Below are 27,076 nucleotides of genomic sequence, written 5' to 3'. Positions count from 1 at the left end.
GGCGGTAGTTTTTTGTTTTTTTTTTTTTTTTTGAGAGGTTTTGCTATAGGGCGCATGCACTCACCATAAAGACAGAGACAGAAAACGAGAAATCACCCTCCAGGGGGGATGGCCATACCACAATCCCTTCTCCTTCATTCTCCTCTCGGGATCCTGGGCACGCATGTCCAGCAACATAGCCATTATGCCAACTGCTGATCCCTAGGGACTTTTAAATCCTTTTAGAAATTCATGTATATTGAGTGCTGAAAAATAAAACAAAAATAAGATAGCTTGGTATATAAGATAACCAATGTAAAAGTATTTATTTGTACATTTTATTTGGTTAAAAGGTAAATAGCTATTGTTTAGTTAAAGGTTGTCAGAAAGAAGCTTAAATAAGCAGAAAGATAAATTATTTGATGACCAAAATGATTTTAAAAGTTTAATATTACAAAATAGCTATTTTATGTACACATATCTAAACATAAGAATGGACATATCAACACTGCATGAAAAGGTCAAAAAAGGAAAAAAACACAATTTTTTATCAAGTGTTCCAGCTTCTTGATCCTGGTTACATTTGTTTTCACTTGTCAGAAAAACCAGAATTCATCAATTTACCTCATCTTCTCATTTTCCTGCAAAACAGAAAAACAAGAGGTTAATAATAAAAACAACCCAACTAATGCTTTTGCTGTGAGGCCTAAGAAGAAAACTGCTGCATCACACCAGTAGAAAAGCAGTTTCCTTAAAGTATAAGCTTTGCTATATATTTGAAATACTCTCTGATAATGAAATTATAAATAAGATTTAGGGAAAATTAATATAGATTTTTATGCATCACATGTTTTAGGACATAATCCCTTTTTATTATAAAACTTGGCATACATACAAAAATATGGGAAAATGTACAATTAAAAGGAAAATAAATTCTGTTTACCCAGTTTAAGAAATAAAATGACCACACCTCAGAAGTTTCCAGCGCATCCCTTGTGAACATATCTCTCTTCCTGAGAAGTGATCACTAACCTCTATTGTATTAATCATTTCTTTGCTTTGCTTTACAGTTTTTACCCCCTGAGTATTATACTCCTAAAAAGTATACTACTTGGTTTGTATCCATATTTGACCTTTGTATCAATGGAATCATACTATAGGTGCTTTTCTGTGACTTGGTATTTTTCGCTCAATATTTTCATCCATTTTCAAGTCTCTGTTTTCCTGAAACACTAAACAGTTATTTTATATTCTCTATCTGCTTCCGCTATGGGCTGTTTCTGCTAGTACCTCGTTTTCCTATGTGAGTAGTAGTTTCTTTTACTGTGAGATTTTTGTTCATTTCCCTTGGAACTTTGACTATGGAAACATGTCAAGGCACAAGATGGAGGGGGACTCCTTTAGAGAGTACTTGCACTTGCTTCTAACAGACAACAGGGTACTATAATTCATGGACTACTTATATTAAACCTTTGGCTTCAAGTTTTTTGTGCCTTGTAGATATTATAAATTCCAACTATAATCTACATATAGGTCTGATTTGGGTTATTAATTTTCAGATTGTTTTTTCTGAATTCAGCACCACAGTTATTTCCTGGGGCTGAAAAAGTTAGTGGGAAGATTATTTTTAGTTTGCTCTTTTACTAAGAAAGTATCTCAACTTTATTGAAGGCAACCTGTTAGATTCTTCATTTAAACTAAACTCCAGGTTTGTCTTCTCAGCTATGACCGTAATGCTTGTGTACCTAGTTTGGCAAATGCTTTCAGGTGAAAGCCAGTTTCAAATTCCATTTATCCCTCTAGGTTCCTGTGTTTATTCAGTTTGTTGGAACTTTTATTTCCTACTTTAGCTAACAGCTACTAGTTAATAGATGCATTAAAGTTTTTTTTAAATGTTTTACCCAACAATTTTAATTTTTTTAGTAAGAGGGGAGATCCATGCACCTAGAACATTATGTTGTAAGATCATCAAATGGATTTTTTTTTCTGAAACTTTTTTTTGTAACTTAATTTACATTCTTTCTATAAGCATCGTCACAGAATACAAAATGTGATTTCCCATCCAGAATATACTCCATAGTGACGTAATCATGCATATTATTATCCAAAATTTTCCATTTATACTTCCTAGAATTTTTTACCCCTCTTTCTGACCCTCTGTCCTTTCCCACCCTCTTCTCCCACTGTCTCTGGTGTCTACAATTGTCTTCTATTCCTTTTCCACCCACATTGTATTGATCACACAATTTCTTAAATAAAAAAATTTTTAAATAAAGAAAATAAAGGGAACCAGCTGTTAGCGTAATGGCTATGTCACTGGACTCCCACGTAGTCGACCGTGGTTCACGTCCCAGACCCGGTGGCTTAAAACTCATGCCGGGCGCGTGTGCGTGCGTGCCCAAGATCCAGAGAGGAGAATGGAGAAGGGATTGCGGCGTGGCCATCCCCCCTAGGGGGTGATTTCTTGCTTTCTGTCTCTATGTCTCTCTCTATCTGTCTGGTGAGCACACACGCCCTATAGCGAAAATCTCTCCGAAAAAAAAAAAAAAAAGAAAAAAGAAGAAAACAAAAAAAGAAAAAAGAAGTGAAGCTGTATTCATTATTTAATTTTATATGTATGTGTATATGTGTGTATTTTTGGATGCAATACACACATATGGTTCCAAATTAAAAAGGTATAAAAGGTTAAATGGTAAGTCCCTTTCCCTCTTCTGTACTTCTCCATCTTCAGAGCCAATAAGAATCCATAAAGCCAGTAGGTGGCATAGTTGTTGGGGTAATGGACTCCCACTTGGCTAACCACAGTTTGAGTCCCACACCCAAAAGCTTGAAGACCTACACCAGGTGTGTGTACATGCATGCCCAAAATCCCAGGAGGAGAATGGAGGAAAAGGGATTGCAGCAGGCTGTCCCCTTTTGGGGGGGTTATTTCTTACTTTCCCTTTCTCTGTCTCTCTCTGGGGAGTGCACATACTCTATGGCAAAAACATTAAAAAAAAAAAAAAAGAAACGACTGCCTTAGGTAATTAGATAGAATTTAATCTTTTCAAAGGACCTATCTAAACTAAATATACAAAAGTAGACAGGGCCGGGACCAGCAGTTAGCATAATGGCTATGTCGCTGGACTCCCATGTAGTCGACTGAGGTTCGCGTCCCAGACCGGTGGCTTAAAACTCATGCCAGGCCCATCGTGTGTGCCCAAGATCCCGAGAGGAGAATGGAGGAGAAGGGACTGCGGTGTGGCCATCCCCCTTGGGGGGTGATTTCTCACTTTCTTTCTCTCTGTCTCTCTCTGTCTCTCTGGCGAGCGCACGTGCCCTATGGCAAAAACCTTTCCAAAAAAAGAAAAAAGTAGACAGGGCCAAGACTAAAATCACGTTGGAAATGAAGAGGTCAGCCACATCGGATCTGACTTGAAAAATGCACCATGTATATGTACATGCATGCCCCAAATCCTGGATGGAGAAATGAAGGAGAAGAGATTCAACATGATGATGCCTCACTGGAGGATGCTTCTCCCTCTCTCTGTCTGTCTCTGGCAAGTGCACAAGTCCTTGACAATTTGAAAATAATAATCCAGAAGGGACCAGCAGTTAGTGTAATGGCTGCGTCACTGGACTCCCATGTAGTTGACTGTGGTTCGCCTCCCAGACCCAGTGGCTTAAAACTCATGCCAGGCCCATGTGTGTGCATGCCCAAGATCCCTAGAGGAGAATGGAGGAGAAGGGACTGCGGCGTGGCCATCCCCCCTGGGGGGTGATTTCTCGCTTTCTGTCTCTCTGTCTCTCTGTCTGTCTGGCAAGCGCACACGCCCTATGGCAAAAACCTCTCAAATAAATAAATAAATAAAAATAATAATAATAAAGAAGAAACTACAAAGAATCCGTGTTGAGATCAGCAGATGATGGAATAGTTATATTGCTGGACTCCCATGTAGTTGACCACAGTTCAAATCCTGGACCCAGTGGCTTAAATTCATGCCAGGCATGTGTACATGCATGACCAAAATCCTGAGAGGAGAAGAGAATGGAGAAGAGACTGCAGTTTGCCACCCCCTACCCCGCTGAGGTGATTTCTTGCTTTCTGTCTCCTCTGTCTCTCCAGCAAGTGCACACACCCTATAGCAAAAATATCTCTTTTAAAAAAAAGAGAATCAGTGAGATAGAATGAAAGAATTCAGTTAAAAAGCAAGGTTTAAATTTTGTTACACAAAAGTCAACAGTTTTCAAATACCGAACATTGAGCATGATTTATATGCCATTTATGTGTCCATTTACAATTACAATTTATAAAAAACTAAATGGAATTAAATTTAACAAAAAAATGTGCAAAATGCATGTAAGGATTATGTTTTTTCTTTTTTCTCAGGGCATATGTGCTTGCCAGAGAGAGAGAGAGAGAGACAGAGAGAGAGGAGAAAGTATCTCCCATGGGAACAAATGGAGCAATTCCTTCAAAAGAAAATACAGGAATCATAAGCCAGAATTTAAAGAAATGTGTTACTCACGAGAGGTACTTGAAAATGGGATAGAGAAAAAGGGTAACAGGAACAAGATAGCTGGGATGAAGAAGTAGTTAAAACTTCTCTGTATCAAGCCATTTTGTATAGCTCTGACTGTATAAACTGAGAAATGTTTTGCATACCCCAGAAGTAAAAGAAAAAAACTTCCAAGATGTGAGAGGAAAGAGAATGGAATGCAAACAATAACACATGAACCTACTTACACTGCAAAATAACATAACTACAAAGAACAAAAAAAAGAAAAAGAAAAAGAAAAAAATGACTACATTGAAGGGCATGAAGAAGAAAAGAACCCAGCTAAAACAAAAAGAATTCTATCTAAATCCTAGAATCTAGTTAGTAAACATGTTTTTCACAGGGATCTAGGTTAATAATCCTGAAACTACTTTATGTATATGTTATAATTGAACGAATAGTGGCCAGCAGGTGGTGTGGCAGCTAAGGTGCTGGACTCCCATATGCCTGACCGTGGTTTGAGTCCTGGACCTGGAAGCTTGCTTTGTCACTTTCTCTGTCTCTCTCTGGTGATCACACATTCCCTGTAACAAATTAAAAAATAATAATAATGGGACAAGCAGATGGTGTAATGATTACTTTGCTGGACTCCCACACAGCCGACCACAGTTCGATTCCCGGTGACTTGAAACTCAACACTGGGTGCATGTGTGCCCAAAATCCAGAGAGGAGCATGAAAGAGAAGGGATCATGGTGTGACCATGCCCCCTGGGGAATGATTTCTCACTTTCTGCCTCTCTGACACAGGCCCTATAGCAAAAATCTTTAAACAATATAAATAAAATAATAATGATAAACAAAATTAAATAAATAATTCTTTTTAAAAATGGACCAAATAAGTAATTTATAGACAGTAACACTCGGGCTTCTCACTGACACAGACAAAAATAACAAGCAAAGAGGAATGGCTAAAGTGAACCCTGTGATGCTAGAATGGAATGGGAAGTGTTAGGGGTGACTTATATTCTTTACTATATACACAGACAGGTAAGAAATATCAAAGTGGATGTATACGTGACTTACTATGCATACATGTATTTCTTAGCTCTGCAAGAAAGCCTGACAGCAATAACACCCGTGTAGACTACTCTAAGGAGGACCCCCGTTCCTCCACCATGTTCTCTTCCTACTCATGTTCATGGTCTGGTATCATGCTCTTTTCCTGAGTATGAACAGGATCTGTGATCTGTGTGTAGGAAACAGAGTATGACAAAGGTGATGAGATGTCTCACTTCTGAGATTACATTTCATTATATAAGATTCTACCTTGCTAGAGGAATTAGTATTCAAGAAACTCTTCATAGCTGGTTTTCAGTGACCATGTTAGGAGCTAAGGACAGCCTTAGCGAAGAGCAAGAGGCTGAGGCCTTCTGTCCTAGAACCTCAAGAAAATAAGTGATCTTAGAAGCAGATTGTTTCGAGTACAGCCTCCAGATGAGAACTAATGTGGACAAGCCCTTATATGCAGCTTTGTGAAACTCTAAGACGAGCACTCAACCAGGTCATATCCAGACTGCTGCTGAAACCTCTATGTTGATGGCAATATTGGTCAACAGCGACAGAAAATTAACACAACACAATACAAAACAAGAATACTTAGTGCTCACATCTTGGTTTCTATGTAAAATTCTCCAACTAAGGGAGCCAGGCTTCTTGAAGAAGTGCCTGATTCTTGGGCTGTGCCAGGAAAAAACAGTAATAAGATCCTGAAATATCTTGAATGCCAGAAAGTAAGGAAGTGCTCAAAGTAGCATGAAATCTTGTCAGAAGGTCACAGAAGTCAACCTAAGGAACTCCTAATGGCCACGGCTGAAATATAATAATTTGAACAGAATAAATGATAGTATTAGATTTTGTAAATTTAATTTGTTTAGGTTTCTGCCATTATGCACATGTGCTCTCAAGAAAGAAACAGTGAGAAGAAAGTGAGAAATCACCCTTGAGGGGGATGGTTACACTCAATTCCTTCTTCTCCATTCTCTTCTTGGGACTTTGTGCACACATGTACACATGCCTGGCATGATTTTCAAGCTGCCAGGTCCAGGACTCAAACAATGGTCAGCTATGTGGGAGTTCAGTGCCTTAACCACTATGCTACTTGCTGGCCTTAGTACTAAAAGTTTTGAAAAAGAATTATTTATTTAGTTTTATTTACTATTATTAGTTTGTTTGAATTTACTCACCAGAGAAAGACAGAGAGAGAGAGAGAGAAAGAGAGAAAGTGAGAAAGCAAGCCACCGGGTCCAATACTTGAACCATGGCCAGGCATGCAAGAATCCAGCACCTTAACCATCATGCCACTTGTTGGCCCCAAGCATATATACATACATTTATTTATTTATCTATCTACTTATTGTCATTTTCACACCACCAGGTCTGGGACTTGAACTGCAGTCAGTCCTGTGGGAATCTAGCACCTTAACCATCACATCACCTGCTGGCCCCAAGATTTTTATCTACAGAATAAAGAAGATAGCCACGAGCTCACACTGATATAAATAAATAAATCTAAATGAAGAAATTTAAGTAAGGGGAAGAAATCATTCCTTAAGAAGAATTCTAATAGGGACCAGCAGATAGCATAATGGTTACATTGCTGTATTCCCATGTAGTGGACCCCAATTTGAGTTCTGGACCCTGAGACTTGAAACTCATGCAAGGAGCATGTGCGTATGTGCCCAAAATCCCGGGAGAAGAGTAGAAGAGAAGGGATTGTGGTGTGGTCATCCTTCCTGGGGGATGATTTCTCGCTTTCTGTCTCTCTAACAAGCACACATTCCCTACAGCAAAAAAATAAAAGATAAGATAAAATAAAATAATTAAATAAAATTTCAATTAATATAGGAAAATAGAGCTAAAGAGAAAAATAGAAAAATGACTATTAGGCAAAAGCCACAGTAGTAATTGTTGTAGGCAGGATTCTCTGACTGATGCTAATATTTTAGCAGGTGAAAGTTTGAGAAACAGGATACATCAACTCAAAGTATTTCCCCCAATTCTCATTAACTGTAAAAGACAGTAACTTTACAGTGAAAAAAACCTGACACCATCTTGGCCAAGTGATCAAAGTTAATATTACTAATAATGAGACATACAGACATAATAAATCTTTGGTATGATTCCATGAGAAAGATATATTGTTTATGTGGCATTTTTGCCAAAAATGGGTAAGCACTTTTTTTCTTTTCTTTTTTTTTTTTTGTAGAGAGAGTGATATTTTTCTACAGGGCACATGTGCTCACCAGAGACAGAAAGACAGAAAGCAAGAAATCACACCCCGGGGGGAAGGCCATACTGCAATCCCTTCTCCATTCTCCTCTTGAGATTTTTGGCATGCATGCACACGCACCTGGCGTGAGTTTTAAGATGCCCAGTCCAGGACCTAACCCATGGTCAACTACATGGGAGTCCAGTGACATAACCATTATGCCATGTGCTGGTCCTACATAACCACATTTTAATCATAAGAAAATATGAGAAAAGCCCAAATTGAGGAATATTCTACAAAATAACTGACCAGTAGTCTTAAAGATGTCAAAGGCATGAAAGAAAAGGAAAAACTAAGAAACTATCATAGGTTGGAGGATACAAATGGAAAACAAAACAAAACAAAAGCCTAAATACAATGTGGGACTCTGGATAGGATTCTAAAACAGAAGAGGATGCTACTGGAGGTCTACGTTTAATAGTTAATAGCACGCCCCAATTCTAATTTTCTATGTTTGATAATTGTACTCAGGGTATCTAAGATGTTAAAATTAGGAATGGCTGGGTGAGAAGACCATGGTGGAAAACATACTATTTTTTACAACTTTGCAGGAAGTCAAAAATGAACTCAGAAAAGTTTAACCTGCAACTCAATAAAAAAACAACCTAATTGAAAAAGGACAAAGGATCTGAACAGGCATTTCTCCAAGGAATATGGACAAATGACCAATAAGCACATGAAAGATGAATATCACTAGTCACAGACACTAGGGACCAGCAGTTAGCGTAATGGCTATGTCGCTGGACTCTGATGTAGTCAACCGTCCTGACCTGATAGCTTAAAAAATCGCACTAGGCATGTGTACATGCATGCCCCAAATCCCTAGATGAGAATAGAGAAGGATCACAGCATGACCATTCCCCCTGAGGAATGATTTTTCATTTTCTCTCTATCTGTTGCTGTTTCTCTCAGGTGAGTGCATGGGTCCTATGACAAAAAAACTAAAAAAAAAAAAAAAAAAAAAAATAAAAAAAAAAAAAAAATGTAGTCCCAGCCACTAAGACGGTTAGAATCAAGAAGTTGTAAATAAGGCCAGCTACAGTGACAGAGCAGTAACGCAATGCTCTGCAATGCTGAGGTCACGTGGGAAAGCCTCAGTTCTGTCCTGAGGTCTCTTTATGCACTCCAGGTACACACATAACATCCCTGTGATCCAGGACAGCCGAGGCTGAGAATGAACTATAGCACGAATGCCCCACAGGGGGATGCCTGGATGGGTGTTTTTCTCTTTCTGTCTCCCTCTCTAATGGGAGGGAAAAAAAGAACTCTTTAAACAACGAAGTCACATAAATAAAGCATCGGTAAGGAAAAAGAGAAATCAAAACCTTATATACTAGTAGAGAGGATGCAAAATGGTGTAGCAGCATTGGAAAATAGCCCGACAGATCCTCAAATGATTAAATATAGTGTTATATGACCCAGCAATTCCACTCCCAGGTGTATAACCAAGGAAATAAAAACATGTACACACTAATGTCTATAGGAGCAAACTATATTATTATTATTGTAATAGCCAAAAGACAGAAATAACCCAAATGTCCACCAAGAGACAAATGGATAAACACAATGTGGTAAATCTATGAAACAGAATATTACTCAGTTGTAAAAAGAAGGAATTAATTATTGATACATGCTATGACATGGATGAACCTTGAAAACATGCTAAGTGAAAGAAGCCAGTCACAAAGACCACATTTTATAATTCCATTCACATAAAATGTCTAGAATAGAGACATATATATATATATATACACACATACATACATACATGAAGTAGATGAGAGGTTGGCTGCCTAAAGTTGGGGACTAGGGAAGAGAAACCTATAGGGTAAAAGGTTTCTTTTCAAGGTGAAGAAAAGTTCTAAAATTGACTGTGGTGGTGGTGGACATCTGTGAATATAGTAAAAACCGCTGGATTGTGCACTTTAAATGGGTGAGATATATAGTATGTGAACTATATCTTAATAAACAGGTATCTTTTATCTTTTTTTTTTTTGAGAGTTTTTTGCTATAGGGTGCGTGCACTCGCCAGACAGAGAGAGAGAGAGAGAGAGAGAGAGAGAGAGATACAGAGAAAGAAAGCAAGAAATCACCCCCCAGGGGAAATGGCCACGCTGCAATCCCTTCTCCTCCATTCTCCTCTCGGGATCTTGGGCACGCACGCACACACACCTGGCATGAGTTTTAAGCCACCAGGTCCGAGATGCGAACCACGGTCGACTATATGGGAGTCCAGTGACATAGCCATTAAGCTTACTGCTGGTCCCTCTTCTATCTTTTTTTTAAAAAGTCCTTTAGCCCTTTATTTCATTCTTAATTTGCATCTTTCACCTTTTCTTGTATTACTGCCATCTGCTGATGTTTTAAAATACCTATCAAAACCAGGAAACCAGCAGTTAGCGTAATGGCTATGTCGCTGGACTCCCATGTAGTCAACTGCGGTTCGCGTCCGGGACCCGGTGGCTTAAAATTCATGCCGGGCACGTGTGCATGCATGCCCAAGATCCCGAGAGGAGAATGGAGGAGAAGGGATTGCAGCGTGGCCATCCCCCCTGGGGGATGATTTCTCTCTTTCTGTCTCTATGTCTCTCTGTCTGTCTGGCGAGCGCACACACCCTATAGCGGAAAAACCTCTCCAAAAAATAAATAAATAAAATAAAATAAAATACCTATCAAAACCATCTTTTGTCAGATATGATCATTATTGTCTAGTTTCGTTAAGAATTTTGTTATGAAGTTCTTTTTTAAGGACACATAAAGAGCGTTTTAGAAATCACATGACAGTTTTGGAATTTGTTTTAAAAATACAACAAAAAAGGATAGATGAAACAAATATAGCAAAATGTTGATAAATGCTGAGCCTGAGGAATGGCAAATTAGAGGAGGGTACTATTCTCTTTTTGTTGGGATATGATTAGAATTTACAGAAAGCAGGGACCAGCAGTTGGTATAGAGGCTATGTCGATTGACTCCCACATAGCTGACCCATAGTTTGAGTCCCGGACCCAGTGGCTTAAACTCACACTGGCGCGTGCGCGTACATACATGAGATCCTGAGAGGAGAATGGAGGAGAAGGGATTGCAGTGTGGCCATCCCCCACCCCCGGGAGGGGGGTGATTTCTCACTTTCTGTCTTTCTGTCTCTCTCTGTCTTTCAGGTGAGTACATGCACTATAGCAAAAAAACCTCTCCAAAACAAAACAAAACAAAAAGAAAAAAAAGAATTTACAGAAATTTTTAAAAAAGAATGTTACTCTGAGAGCAAAGAACATATAAAACTACTTTGAATTCTTCTGGAGAATAAGACAGAAAATAAATTGGAGAAATAGATATTAAAAAAAAGTAGTCTGCAAATCAAAGCCAACAAATTTTAAAATTATATTTATCAAGTCAAAATTTTTAAAATGACATTAGAACTGGGAACCAAATAAAACTAAATAAATTTAAATCCAGATACCAAATAAACAAAGTCTGTTCAAAGAATACATTTTTTCAAATCTTATTAAAATCATAGTGTTGTTGGTACATGTCAACAAAACATGCTGATATTCAGAAGTGTTCAAATACAAATTCGGTTAGTGATTTTTTTATAGTAGCATATACAAATTACCTTAATATCATGAAATACTTACCCTTTTAAGCTTGGCTCTTTTAAACTGAGCGGAGTGCACCTTCTTCTTCTGCTTGGGAGCTCTGAAGATAGATCTTCTGATTTATTTTCAGATGTATTTGTCAAGTCTTGTAATGGCATATTATCTGAAAGAGAATTTTTTTCCACAAATATTTGTATAAGGACGGGGTTGTTGGTAAAGTTATGACACATTTCTGCATAGAAAAACATGGAAAAATAGGTCATGACTTTCCCGAAGACTTAATATATACAGATGAAAATAGATATGAAATTGACAGAGGTTTGCGAATCACTACAGCACATTTTAAAATGTATTCAGTTTTCAGAGAAAGAAATTAAAATTCAAAACAATCAAAGCTGCCTGCAACCTTTTATTCCAAAACCATATACAGGCTGACAAAAACCCCTTAGTTCAACTCTTTCACCGAAGCACACAAATTCATTCTTTCATAGTTCCATCTGTGAAAATACGAGGGGTGCAGAGACGGGAAATGGCTCACTAGTCTCCTAACATATCCTACAACTGCAGACTTCTGAACTTCCACCTCAGTGTGCCTTTAACCTACCAGTCTTATTCACCAAATCTTAGTGCTCTAAGTAGATGTACAAAAATGTTAGGATCCCAGTAGCTCCCACATACATATATATTTAAAAATCCATTGGTTCAAGTGTGCATGCATATGGTAAAATGCTGACTACAGTTCTCCCAGGTGATTTTATTCTCCTCCTTTTCCCTGATGCTCTACTTTCAATTTTCTGTATTATTTTAATAACTGGGTTTTAAAAAGGTAAACACTAAAGGTAAAAATCTTACCCTTTAGGGCCTAAAATACCACCATACTTAAATGCCTTTATAGATTCCTCTGGACCAAATTACTCCCCATTACATCCATAAGCATAATGTATGTTTATATTAAAGAATTGTTTACCATATATCATCACTAGTTTGTTAGTTTTACATACATGTACTCTGAGGAAAGGGAGCTAATATTTTTTAATCCTCTATAACATCTAAAATGCTTTGATTTCATTAAATACATACTGTTGAATGGAGAAATTCCACCCTTAAGGGACCAGCAGTTGGTGTAAAGGCTGTATCAGTGGACTCCTATGTAGTCAACCATGGTTCGAGTCCTGGACCCGGTGGTTTAAACTCACGCCAGGCACATGTGCGTGTGTGCCCAAGATACCAGGAGGAGAATGGAGAAGGGATTGTGGCATAGCCATCCTCCCTGTGGGGTGATTTCTCACTTTCTGTCTCTGTCTCTTTCTGGTGAACGCACACACCCTATATAGCAAAAAACCTCTCCAAAAAAAAGAAATTCCACCCCTAAAAACCCTGGAAATTGGAGACCAGCCGATGGCATGACTGTTACATTGCTAGACTCCCATATGGTCGACTATGTTTTGAGTACCTGACCCGAAGGCTTGAAACTCACGCCAGGTACATGTGTGTGTGCCCAAAATCCCGAGAGGAGAATGTAGAAGGGATTGTGATGTGGCCATCCCCGCTGGGGTGTTGTCTTCTCACTGTCTCTCAGTCTTTCTCTGTCTCTCCAGCGAGCGCATGTGCCCTTTAGCAAAAGATCTCTATAAAAAAAGATAAAACTTGGACACTGTTTTTGGTAAAATGAAACCAGTACAATTCATTACTACATACATTAAAAACACATAATTCTCTTTAAACATATGAAAAGGGAAATTATCTAAGGCTATTATGAGACAAATTTGTGGTAAAGATGAAGTCAGTATTCTAGGTTATAAATGACCAAAATAGGGACCAGCAGTTGGCATAATGGCTATGTCGCTAGACTCCCATGTAGTCGACCATGGTTCGAGTCTCAGACCCGGTGGCTTAAACTCACATGGGGCGCATGTGCATGCGTGCCCAAGATCCCGAAAGGAGAATGGAGGAGAAGGGATTGCGGTGTGGCCATTCCCCCTGGGGGGTGATTTCTCGCTTTCTGTCTTTCTGTCTCTGTCTTTCCGGTGAGTGCATATGCCCTATAGCAAAAACCTCTCCAAAATAAATAAATAAATACATAAATAAATGTCCAAAGTATTATCTCCACTAAGTATTAAACTTTCTTTACATTCCTACATGTTGTTTCTGTAGATCATGCTACACAACTATGTGTTGTTTTTAAATTCCATAAATATGTCAGTTATAACAGAAAATACTAGTTAAGTGGGAAAAAATACATTTCTAATACTTTATCACCTCAGGTTATTGACCTACCTATTCCTGATTTTTGTGTTCTCTGGTTGACTTTAAATGTCATCTCTTTCATCTTCTCATGCGCATCATCACTTACTTGAAAGACTGGTGAGCTCTCCAGGGCAAAATTTTCTTTGATCATCAGCTTTTCACTAGAAGAAATACTCAAAGGTATTGAACCTTCATGAACATGGAAGGAAGAATCTTGCGTATTAGGTGAATACATCTGAGATAAAGATGTAAACACCTTTGAGTAAAAGTCAGGCTTAATTTTTAACAATCTCCTCATTCTCCAGATTGTTTTCCTTATCAGCTTGTTCAGAGTCAGCTGACTTTCCCTGAATGGGATCAGGAATTATGTCCATAACTGAATGGATATCTGGAGAAGGATTTACAGCTGTCTTCCTTTTCATTGATTTGGACGTCTTTTTTTTTACTTTTTTGACCTGGCCCTCTCCTTCTGTTATCACTTCCACAAAGGGGATATCTCCTTGTTTATTCAGCATTGTAGCGCTTTGCTTCTCATTCTTATGTAGTTCAATTTGGTTTCCAGAATGAGAATCTGCCTCATTACTAATATGTTTTAAACTAGATTCTAAGGAAAGGGATGTCTGAAAAGAATCTGTTAGCTGTGAAATAGGTTTGTTTTTACCTTTTGTCAGAATGGTTTTTGCCTTGCCTGATGACTCCTTCCTATTCTTTTTAATTAGTTTGTAAGAATCAGAAATTTCATCCCAATTTTCCTTTTCATTATTGTTGATTTCCATACTGTATCTACTGGTAATCCCTTGCCATTCAAGTTTTTGTTTAGATTTGCGTTTTTTAAAATCAAGATTTTTTACAAAGCTTTCTTGGTCATGGACATCTTTATCACTATCGTCACATAAATGTTTCGTTTCAGAAATTATTTCTGTCTTCCGATTTGCTTTCTGCCTAAGCTTCTTACTTATTTTTATTTCATTTTGCTCAGCAGGGTGTGGATCAGTGATACACTTTTTCAAATCCAACATATTCTGGGAATCATAAACACATAAATTTCCATTATCTTTGGTGGGATGATCTGCTGTTTGAAATTCATTTGTGACTTGTAAGATTTCAGAAATGGTTTCTTTATCCTTTGGGGTTACAGAAAAGAAGTCCCCTTTCTCTAGGTCATGTACAGCTTCATCATCATTGTCATATATTCGGTTAATCTCAGAAATTATTTCGGTCTTTCGATTTACCTTTTGTCTAAGTTTCTTATCTATTTTTGAATCATTCTGACAAGCAGGTTGCATATCATAGACATGCTTTTTCATCCCCAAAACATTTTGAGTCTTATACTCACATAGGTTTCTACGCTCTTTAGTAGAAAGGGCAGATATTTGAAAGTCATTTGAGTCTTCTAGGTTTCCAGGGGTGATTTCTTTATCTTTTTGGGTTAGTAGAAAAGAGTTATCTTTTTCTGGGCAATGTACGCTTTTGTCATTATCTAAATGATTTACTTCAGAAATTATTTCTGTCTTCCGATTTATTTTCTGCCTAAGCTTATTAACTTTTGATTCATTTTGCTGAACAGGGTACACACTGGTGATCTGCTCTTGCAAACTCAACATATTCTGGACTTGGTAATCACATAGGTTTCCAGTATCACTAGTGAAAAGAGTAGGTATTTGAAACTCTTTAGAAAACTCTAGGTTTTCTGAAATGGTTTCTTTATCGTCCTGGGCTTGGATGAAAAAGTTAACTTTTGCTGAGTCATGCATGTCTTTATCATTATCTTCATACACATGGTTCATTTCAGAAATTATTTCTGTCTTCCGATTTACTTTCTGCCTAAGCTTCTTATTTATTTTTGACTCATTTTGCTCAGCAGGTTGTGAATCAGTGACATACTTTTTCAAATCCAGTATACTCTGGGTCTCATATAAATTTCCATTATCTCTAGTGGAAAAATCAGTTGTTTGAAATTCACCTGTGACTTCTAAGTTTTCAGAAATGACTTCTTTATCCATATGATTTGGGAATAAATTATCTTTTTCTAACTTATGAATCACAAATGTCTGTCTAGAAGCTTTACTTTCATTACAGGTTAGGGAATTCTGACCCAAATCAAATTTACTCTTCTGTTGGAATTTATCTGAACTTTGGAAGAAAGAGCATGCTTCCTCTTGCTCACTGGTTATGTGTTTCCTTTTCTTCTTTTTATTAAACTGTGTATTTTGTCCATCATCTTGATCAAAGTCATTAGGAGGAGTTATTTTTTTCAGTATATTCATCTGTGTCAGCTGTTCAGTATTGACAATAAAAGTTGGATCTTCTGAATCCTTTTTGTCATCCTGGCCAAAAGATTCTCTTTCTGGTCCATTTTCAATCTTTTCCTCAATATCTACAGCTGAACTATTTTTAACCTGTCTCTTTAATTTTTCTCTTTTTTTTTCAGAGCTTGGATCTTTCACTTTTCTTAAAGTTTTCTTTCCACAATCATTTGGTTTTGTGTTACTTCTATTTTTATTACCTGTTGAAAAAATTTTGCTTGTTTCACTAGCAGTTAAATCCATGTCAGCATCATACACAGTTTTCTGGGCTTGAAAGTCATCATTATCCTGAACTTGATTCATGCACTCTGCACTAGGTTCACTACCAGATGCAGGAGCTAAGCCAGGCAAGTACTGGCTATTTCCTTGCATTTTAGCATTTGTTTCACTGGTATGATAATTTATCCCATTATCCCAATTTAGAAGTGGAGTTGAAATCCATTGATGATCTATATCTGTCACACAGGGAGTGTCTGTAGAAGGATTATTTGACTCCGAAAATGACACACGCTTCTTTCTTTCAGTTACTTTACTAGAAGACAGTTTCTCCGTTCTGGGGCTAATAAATGGGGCATTTCTTATCTCATCCATTAGAGAACTCTTGGAACTTTGATCTGAGTAGAAATGGCTTTCTATAAAATAAAAAAAAAAAAACGACATTCAGAAATAAGTAATAAAATAAGTAGTGAGTTATTTTAAATAAATTAGATGAGAAATTGAGCAGTTTCACAGAATTTTGGATAATGTACTCTGTTTATATCTTTATATCACTAAGAATCTAGGCTGATATAAAAAATAAATTAGAAATGATCAGAGCATTCATAAGTCACATTTTACATTTGTATCTATTAAAAATATATACTGACAATTCAATTTGTTTCAGCCCCAGCAGCAGAGTGGAGTATAGCCAAAAGTACAGTCATTAATATATATTTCTAGAGTGAAAGAAAGCCAGCAAATAAACTCCAATAATAGTAGTAACTCTGATAAAGATTACTATCAAAAGGCTATCATATCAGGAGGCAGCTAAAATTTATGCAAATCTTATTTACATGCATGCACATATACATATAAAATATATGTACACACACACACACACACACACACACACGCATATATATAAATCCTTAGAATGGAAAATAATTCTAAGCTCTAAATTCGATGTAGTTACAGTTCCATATCTCAATCTGAAAATCTATGACAAATGACATAAGTACCACAGGACTAACTTTAGAAACACTATGTAAATAAAATGTAAGTGCCATCATTGTTTCTTGCTAAATAATTAACCAGGCCCAAGTTTTTCTTTACTTATAATTGGTAATATTCTTGAAAAAAAATCACTATATCTATTGGGTCATCAAGAAAGTCATGCCACATTTTTGCACAGAAAAACACAGAAAAGTATATCATGAAAACCTAATATTAATATTTAGGCCCCTAATTTTCATATTTATAAAAAGAAGAAGGTGAATCTAAATAAATATATGATATTTTTCAAATCACAAACTAAGATATCAAGAAAGGCTCTTTAGGTCTGCTTATTTCAAAACACTGCAGTTAGCATATTCACTGTTTTTTTTTTTTTTTAGAGAGATTTTTGCTATAGAGTACATGCACTTGCTGGCAAGACAGAAACAAAGACAGAAAGTGAGAACTCACCCCCCAGTGGGGGTGGCCATGACACAATCCCTTCTCCATTCTCTTCTTGGGATTTTGGGCAGGCATGCACACACACATGCCTGGTGTGAGTTTTATGTCACTGGGTCCAGGACTCAAACCACTGTCAACTACATGGGAGTCCAGCAACATAATCATTATGCCATCTGCTGGTCCCAGCATATTTATTTTTAAATTAAATTTTTCATGAGCCGTTCTTAAATAGTAAAAGTTAGCAAATCCACAAAAAAGAGATCTAGCTTATTAGTGTTTATATTTCATTGCCCACATGAAAATTTGATGACTTTGTAACTATTTAATATTGATATTCAAGATGAATTTTTTGAAACAATCTCACCTTTGAGAAATACACCAACTGTAGAAGAGATATTTTCTGAATCATATAAACAATACATATTTTCATTACTTTCTTTATGAAATAATACTTCTGAATCATACTGAGTTGATAAAGGTTGTCTTGTTGATATTGAAGAAATAATATCAGATGATGTTTTTGATATATCATTATCATACTGCATTTTCTCTTTATCATCATCATCATCATCATGTGAAGTTAAAGGAACCCTAAAAGGAAGTAAGAATGAAATGAGGTTATTTTATGTTTCATAAAAATTGCTAAGAAAATTGTATGGGGGGGGTGCTGCTGAACAGCAACATGTAGCTAAAACTGATGCTCTGTGAGGTTGATCTACATGGGAAGGTTCTAGATTCGTGTCTGAAGACCTCCCTAAGTATACCAGGCATGCGTGTTCCCATGATCTGGGGCTGGCTAAGGCTGGGGCATCATGACCTTGTAAGGAATGCTGTCTACTTCTCTCTCTTATTCATGGAAGAAATAAATATACTTTTTAAAAATATATACATATATTTTAAAAATACTTTGAAAAATATACTTTTTTCTTAAAAAAAGGAAGAATATCATATGGATAGCTCTTTACATATCCCATTTATTTGTTCCACTATAAACCCACCCTGGTGCATTTTCATGTTCGATGAAGACATTTTAAAGTAGGGAATAGGCAATTTCTAGTAGCATAGAACTTAGAGTAAAACACAAATTTCCTCTTATCCTCATAATCATGGTGGCCTCAAAGAAGATAACTGACATAATCATTATAAAATTATTACTATAGTGAAATGAATTAAGTTCAAACACACCTGTAGTCATTTACAGTATTTATATTTTTCCTATAACAAGTTTTATAACATACCTAAACTTCTTCTTTTACTTCCTGGCAAGTAAAATTGTACATAAAATTATATAAAAAATAAGTTTGCTAAGTTTCCAAAAGGTATCAATGTAAACCAAAATCCTATTTCTAGAGTCATTAAATATATGGGAAGAAAAAAACCAGAAATCCAGAAATAATTTGGCCTAGAAACATTTTTAAATTCCAAAAATCAAAAGTAATGATTCTTCATGTCTGAAGATCAACAGTAAAGATTTTACCTGCTACCCTCCAAAAATCGTATACGTATAATTTATACTGAGAAAAATAAATATTAAAAAATATTTGTGAAAAAATCTAAAGGTAACTATTGATCATTTAACCAACCATTGGGAAGAAATTTCTACACCACTTAATGAAAGAAGTTAACAAAGATAAACAGAGAGGAAGGATATGCTTCTGGTAATGGCCGAATAGCTACTTTCAGACCAACCGTATCCAACATAATGACTGTAAATTCTAGTTTGTACATTTATACACACACACACACACACCCTATTAGACTATTTTATACATATTTATATTTATATTTATATACATACACACACATATACATTTCCTACTGGAGTCATTGGAGAGTAGACAGAAAGCAGGTAGAGGGCCATCAGGTGGCATAGTAGTTAATGCACTGGACTCCCACATTGCTAGCTGCAGTTCAAGTCTCAGACCTGGCGACTTGAAAATCACACTTGGTACATGTGTATGTGTTTCCAAACTCCCAAAATCCCAGGAGAAGAATAGAGGAGAAAAAAGATTGTAGCATAGCCATCCCTGCTAGAGGGGTAATTTCTCACTTTCCCTCTCTTTGTCTATCTCTGCCTCTCTCCAGCAAGTGCATAAAACCTATGGGGAAAACCTTAAAAACCACGCTTGCACACAAAGCATGTAGATACGGAAAGGGAACTGACACTTGAAAGAATAGTGAATTTCTCATTGTTTACAGCTTTGGGTGGTACATTTAAAAAAAGTTAGAAACCCATTGTCTTACTGGTTCAAGGTCAGAATTTAGGGCGACCATAACAGCTGTTAAGTGAAGAAGGCAATACCAGATAAGAGAGGTACAGAGAGGAGCCCCAATTTTCTTAATCTGTATAAATGCTCCCCAAATCAAGAAAGATTCCAAGGAGCTCAGCAAAGGATAAAAGAAATGAGAGTTCAGATGTTATACTCATCACAGGAAAATATAAGAGTTCAGACAAGGTTACTGCCTACTAAAACTAAAATATGCAAACTCTTGGAGGAACATCCAGATTTTCTGCCACATAGGACTCACAATGTCCTGGTATAATCCAGTATGCAACATATGAGTGAAACTCAAGGGAAAAAAAAATCTACAGAGAATGATCTTGATATAAAAATAGCAAAAAGCACATGAAAATGTTTGACATCATTAGTCATTAGGGAAATGCAAATCAAAAGCACAATAGATACCACTTCACATCCACTTAGGATGCTAAAAATCAAAAGGATGAACAGTAACAAATGGTGAGGATGTGGAGAAATTAGCACCCTAATACTTCGCTGGTAGGACGTACTAGGTTGTTGAAAAAGTCATGATGTATTTTTTCATGTTTTTCAAAGGTTATTTATTCACATAAACAACAAAGAGCATTCAATAATATATGACCCATTTTGTTCAACCTTTTGCCATCTTTCAGCGAGCTTCATAATTGCTTGTTATAGGACCTGTCTTTATCGGCAAAAAACTAAACAAGGTGCTGACTTACAGCCTCATCTGAATTGAACTTTATACCACGTAAGGAGTTTTGAAGAGAGCAAAGCAAGTGGAAGTCTGATGGCACAAGTACAAGCAAGTATGGTAGGTGTGGCAACACACCCCATCTAAGCTCCAATAATTTATTTGGGGGGGGGGATTTTCTTATACTACAGGGCGCTTGCACTTGCCAGAAAGACAGAGAGAGACAAGGAGATAGAAAGCAAGAAATCACCCCCCGGGGGGATGGCCACACCCCTATCCCTTCTCCTCTATTTTCCTCTCGGGATTCTAGGTATGCATGCACACATCCCTAGAGTGAGTTTAAGCCACTGGGTCTGGGACTTGAACTGCGGTCGACTACATGGGAGTCCAGTGACATATCCATTACACAACTGCTAGTCCTGCAAGCTCCAATAATTTTTGACAGGTGATCAAACTTGTGTGTGGTCTTGCAGTGTTGTGATGAAACACAACTCCTGTAGGATCAACAAGGTCTGAATATTTCTGGATGACAGTTCATTGAAACTGTCCAATTGCAGAAAGTACACATTCAAATTGATTGTCTGGTTCTTTGGTAGGAGCTTGAAAAACATGATACTTTTATAATCCCACCACACTGAGAGTATAACCTTCCTCTGATGAATGTCTGCTTTCAACGACACTTGAGGCAAATCATTACGTTGGGACCAAGACCATTTATGCACCACACTGTTGTAAACACCTCACTTCTTATCACCCATTATCAGTTGCTTCAAAAGAAGACTGTTTTCCTCAAGTTTAATGAATGTATCACAGATGTCTACATGTGCCATGAAATGAACTTCTGAGTTCATGAAGAATCTAAATATTGGGAACCAGCAGTTAGCGTAATGGCTATGTCTCTGGACTCCCACGTAGTCAACCGCGGTTTGAATCCCAGACGCGGTGGCTTTAACTCACGCTCGGGCGTGCGTGCCCAAGATCCCGAGAGGAGAATGGAGGAGAAGGGATTGTGGCATGGCCATTCTCTCTGGGGGCTGATTTCTCACTTTCTGTCTCTATGTCTCCGTCTGTCTGGCGAGCGCACGCACCCTAAAGCGAAAAAAACCTCTCTGAAAAAAAAAAAAAAAAAAGAATCTAAATATTGAGCTTATGTATCCCAGCTTCTTAGGAGGTCATGAACACTTGAATAAGGAATGTTCAATGTTTCTGCAATCTTTTGTGTCATGTAACATGGGTAGACTCAATCAATGCCTTTATTTTGTCTTCATCAATCTCACTAGGCTTCCGTGACCAAGGAGCGTCATTGAAATAAAAAATTACCAGCATGGAATTTTATGAACCACCCTTAGTATTGACATTCTTGTAGAGCATTGTCATCATAAACTTTATGCGACTTTTCGCAAGCTTGACATACATTCTTTCCTTTACAGAAATAAAACAGTAAAATATGGCAAAAACACAGTTTGGTCTTCCGTTTTCAACTTCTTGTAAAATATCCAAAACTCAACCACATTGCATTTTTTTTTTTTTTTTTTTGAATGAATGAAGCTAGAATTGTCAGATCTCAAATGACACAACAATAACACAGATGTGAATATACTGGACCAGCAGAGAGTGTAATGGTTACATCGCTGGACTCCCACAGAGTCGACTGCAGTATGAATCCCAGATAGGGCAGCTTAAACTCATGCCCGGCGTGTGTTTGTGTATGTGCCCAAGATCCCAAAAGGAGAAGGGAGGAGAACAGATTGCGGTGCAGCCATGTCCCATGGGGTGATTTCTCACTTTCTGTCTCTCTGTCTCTGTCTTTCCAGGAAGTGCATGAATCCTTTTAGTAAAAGCCTCTCTTAAAACAAACAAAAAACCCCCTTCTATTCATCTAAAGACACCATTTGTTAAGTGAGTGAAGAGATAAGCCACAGAGTAGAAGATATTTATTATGAACAGGGTATATAAAGAACTCCTTAAAAAATGGCAGACAACCAACAGAAAGAAAATAAACATGAACAGATGTTTAACTTTTTAGTTATCAGGAAAATTGAAATCAAAACCTCAATATAATACCTCTACACATCTTCAAAATGGTTAAGGTGAAAATGACAGCTAATAACAAGTGTTGCTGAAGATGTAGAACAAAAGGAATAATCATATATTGCTGGTAGGAATGTAAACTGGTATTATCTTTTTTGAAAATAATTTGGCAGTTTCTCCTAAAGCCAAATATATGTAATAAATCCAGTAACTACTCCTAGGAATGTATGTGTATACAGGCATTTACAGGGACCAGCAGATAGCATAATAGTTATGTCACTGGACTCCCATAGTTGACCACAGTTCGAGTCCTAGACCCAGAAGCTTAAACACACTGGGCACCTGTGCGTGCATGCCCAAAATCCTAAGAGGAGAATGGAGAAGGGATTGTAGCATGACTATCTCCTTGGAGGGTGATTTCTCACTTTTTCTTAAAAAAAAAAAAAAAAAAAGGCTGGGACCAGCAGATGGCACAATGGCTACATTGCTGGATTCTCATGTAGTTGACCATGGTTCAAGTCCCGGATACAATGGCTTAAACTCATGCTGGGCACGTGTGCGTGCGTGCCCAGGATCCTGAGAAGAGAACAGAGGAGAAGGGATTGCAGCATGGCCGTGGGGTGATTTCTCACTTTGTCTCTCTGGCCAGCGCATGTGCCCTAGAGCAAAAACCTCTCCAAAAAAAGGCATATACATGGTACCTCTATTTGCAATAGTGCAAAACTGGAAAAACAATGAAATATTCACCATAAGAATAGATACACTGTGGTATCATCAATCAGTGGAATACTATACAGAGATGAGAATGGTTTACAACTATTAATACACGCAGCAATATGGATCTCACCAACAATGCTGAACAAAAGAAACAAGATACAAAAACTATAAATATTGTATGATTTCATTATATGAAGTTCAAAAGTGTGCAAAATCTATCCATCTATGATGTCAGAACTCAGGATAATATGAGGTTCCCAACAACCCAATATTTATCCTTGGGTGGGTTTTGGTTAGTGACTAGAAAGGGGCACAAAAGAGTATCTGAAATACTGATAATGCCCTGTGTCTTGCTCTGGGCATTGGTTGTACAACAATGTTCACCTTGTGAAAATTCGTCATGATCTTAATATATATATAATATACTTCAAACAAAAGTTCACCATAAAAAAATAATTTTGGAGGACAAGTTGACACTTGACTAGCATGTCTATATGAAACAATAGTCAACATATGGATATTTAAGACAACAAAATTGACTATTATAAAACTATACAATTAGGGCCAGCAAGTGGCATAGTGGTTAATGCAGCTGGACTCCCACTGGCTGACTGCAGTTCGAGTCCCAGAATTGGCAGTTTGCTTTCTCACTTTCCTTTTCTCTTTGTCTCCCTCTGGTCAACTTAAAAAATAATAATAATAATGACAATGAATAAAATAATTCTTAAAAAGAAAACTATAGCAATATAAAAACTTGGTATAAATTAGTAATAGTACCCATAGGCAGATCAATGGAACAAACATAGAATAAATAGAAAGTGACATAGTAGATGTGAAATATTTTTTACTATGATACTTACAATATTTCAGTACATAAATGCATTTGCTTGTGCACCTAAATAAAAGCATTAAACTTGTAAATTGTTTAAGAGAATAAACATGGTCTAAAAGAAAAGGATTTGGTCAATCCTATTAATTCATTGAGTGATTTCACCTCTACAGGCCTCAATGACTACTTTTTTAAATGATAAGTTTGAAATAGGGTGCTTTATAAGGCTTATAATCAAATAACCAAGAAAGGAGAATTTTGGACAGAAGGAGAATAACAAAGACAAAAGTTAATTTTAAAGCTTGGGGCAGTATGTAAGATAATAAAAGAAGAAACAGTTATTAGATTTACCCAGCAAAAACTGGGTAGTTACCTGGAGGAAAAGAAAGAAATGAAAAGTAGCAGGATACTACAGATCACTTGGTTATTGAATTGAGGGATAAATTTCCTTGATGTCCTAGAGACACAACCCATAGCAAGACACCACAAACATCTTTAATTACCTTAGGTAAATGTAAGTTGGTGAATATTAAACACTGTACAAAGTGCACAAACACTCGCTTTGTCATATAAAATCTATGTACTCTTAATCAGTGTAACTCAAGCCCATGTAACTAAGAGTGCACTTGTGTCTCTTTTTGCTCCAGGGTCTATGGGAAGGCTAAATGTTACTTTAGAATTTAAAACTAAATTCTATTAGATTGTATTTAAATTCTTTAATGGGTATAATGTAACCAAGTATTTAATTATTTATTTTTAAATGTTTTTCTATCTTTCAAAGAAACAGACCAAATAAAAACTATTCTGGCCAGGCCTAAGCTTTGTGGTTAAGGAGCCGGATTCCACATAGCTGACCGTGTAGTTTGAATCTGGCCCTGGTGGCTTGAGAAACAAGTCAGGCACATATGTATGTGTGCCCAAATTCCTGACAGGGTGGAAAAACAGAAAAGTAAGACTGTGGTGTGATCATGCCCTACCAGGAGTGCATCCCTCCTCTCTCCCTCTCTTTCGCTTTCCAGCAAATACATGTTCCCTTTTGATAAAATTTACAAAACAAAACAAAACTATTCAAAGTCCAATTGAAGTAGAAGTATGCAAGTTAATATTTAATCAACTTTTAAACAATTACCTTGCAAATGGAAGACGCATCAACTGGCATTGTTTGCTACTCCATTTCTTATTGCTAGTTGGAAGTGGAAAGGGACTCTGATGGAACTATTTTTTGGAAAAAAAAAAAAAAGAAAATGGAAAGTAACGGTTTTCTAATCTCATTAAAACATGTCTGTTATTAAAGTATGAAATTATACAAGGATACCAGCAGTACTATAATTCTTGCATTAGCCCTCAATCGTTCAATGAGATAATATAATGATAAAGTTCATTTTTCTTCCTCCACCCAAAGAGAACTGCTACCAATATTGTAGTACATAACCTTCATTTCTATGCACAGGGATAAATCACATGAATATACTCATACATAAACACTACCTTTATATATATATGTAATACATTCATGTCTACATATGTATTATTAATATAGTTTATATGTATATTATGTAATATATCATTGTATTTCATAGTACATATTTTAAATGACTTTTTAAAATTCAAAACCTAGGGCCAGCAGGTGGTATGGTAGTTAAGGTGTTGGATCTCATATGGCCAACTCCTCGGGTTCAAATCCTGGACCTAGAGTCTTGAAAAACACTAGGGGGGTGGCAGGTGGCACAGTGGTTAAGGTGCAGTAATCACACATGACTGATTGCATTTCAAGTCCCAAACCCAGCAGTGTGAAAATCATGCATGTGTGGGTGCATGCTCAAAATCGCAGGAGAATGGAAGGGAAAAGACTATGGTTGGTGTGACCATTCCCGGTGGGTAATTTCTCACTTTCTGACTCATTGTCTCTTTCTCTCCAGCAAGTATATGTGTCCTACAACAAATGGCCAAAAAAATAAAATAAAATAAAATAAAATAAAAACGCACCAGGCGCATGTATGTAAGCCCAGAGTCCCAAAGGATAATAGAGAAGGGACTACAACATAGCCATTCCCTGAGGATGACTTTTTTTACTCCTCAACCCCCTTTAACCCCCTCTCGGTCTCTCCCTGGCAAGCACACATGCCCTATGGTAAAAATTTAAAAAGAAAAAAAAAATTTAAAAAAAACAATAAAACTCAAAAAGCCTGGGTGATTTTAATATCTCTTATATTTTTGCTTCTATGAGAGGGACTTTAAAATGTTCATGGAAAAACGTATATTACAAAAAATTATACATAGATTTCAATTTTTTTGGTACCAAAAATCATACTTCAATTCCATTTTTCTACAAAGTTTTTGAAGTCCTCTCAAATGCATTTTCTAAGTTTTCTGACATGAACATGTTTTACTTATTTAATAAAGACCAGAAAATTAGTCAACATACAACCATGTGTTCCTATTACACTGCAGAGGTTTATAATAGAAACAAGGTATGGTCCAATTAATAAGCTGATTTTAAAATTCTAATGAAAATGAAAACAATCTAGAATAGTAAAACAACTGTGAAACAGAAGAGTAAAGTTGGAGAGCCACAGTAATTTAGTGTAGTATTAGCATAAAAACAGGCACATAGATAAATGAAATGGATAGATGTTAGTGGAAGACATGCCTAGATTTTATTCTGTTTCATATTTTTTTGAGATGTTAATCAGGTGCAACCAATAAGAGGAGATAAAGGAAAAATTTTGGGTAAAAACAGCATTTATTAACATACACACAGTCCCGAAGACAGGGGGCACGACACACCATAGAAAAAAGTATCAGGATGGTCAGGGGGCAGAAGACAAGAATGAAGGGAAGGTTTAGACCAGAGTCTTTACTAGCATTTCCATGGGAAAGGCAAGGCAGAGTAGGGCAAAAGTTTAGGATTGAGTAGTTTGATAATTTTGGCAGACTCTAAGCTATAAGAGAGGTCCCTC

The 27,076-nt window shown here is 36.9% G+C and overlaps 1 protein-coding gene across 1 annotated transcript in view; it reads right to left on the bottom strand.

Moving 5' to 3' along the window:
* Positions 1 to 351: 351 nt before the first annotated feature.
* SGO2 (shugoshin 2) overlaps positions 352 to 27,076 on the bottom strand; it is a 43,391-nt gene continuing 16,666 nt past the window's right edge. The window contains 6 exon segments of the mRNA XM_006152994.3: positions 352 to 620; positions 11,418 to 11,541; positions 13,656 to 13,902; positions 13,904 to 16,563; positions 17,949 to 18,175; positions 25,246 to 25,331. Coding sequence (XP_006153056.1) covers positions 605 to 620; positions 11,418 to 11,541; positions 13,656 to 13,902; positions 13,904 to 16,563; positions 17,949 to 18,175; positions 25,246 to 25,331 — 3,360 coding nt within the window. The 3' untranslated portion in view covers positions 352 to 604.

Source organism: Tupaia chinensis, unplaced genomic scaffold (genome assembly GCF_000334495.1).
Source record: "Tupaia chinensis unplaced genomic scaffold, TupChi_1.0 Scaffold000361_2, whole genome shotgun sequence".
NCBI lineage: Eukaryota > Metazoa > Chordata > Mammalia > Scandentia > Tupaiidae > Tupaia > Tupaia belangeri.
This window is presented reverse-complemented; position numbering and strand designations above follow the sequence as displayed.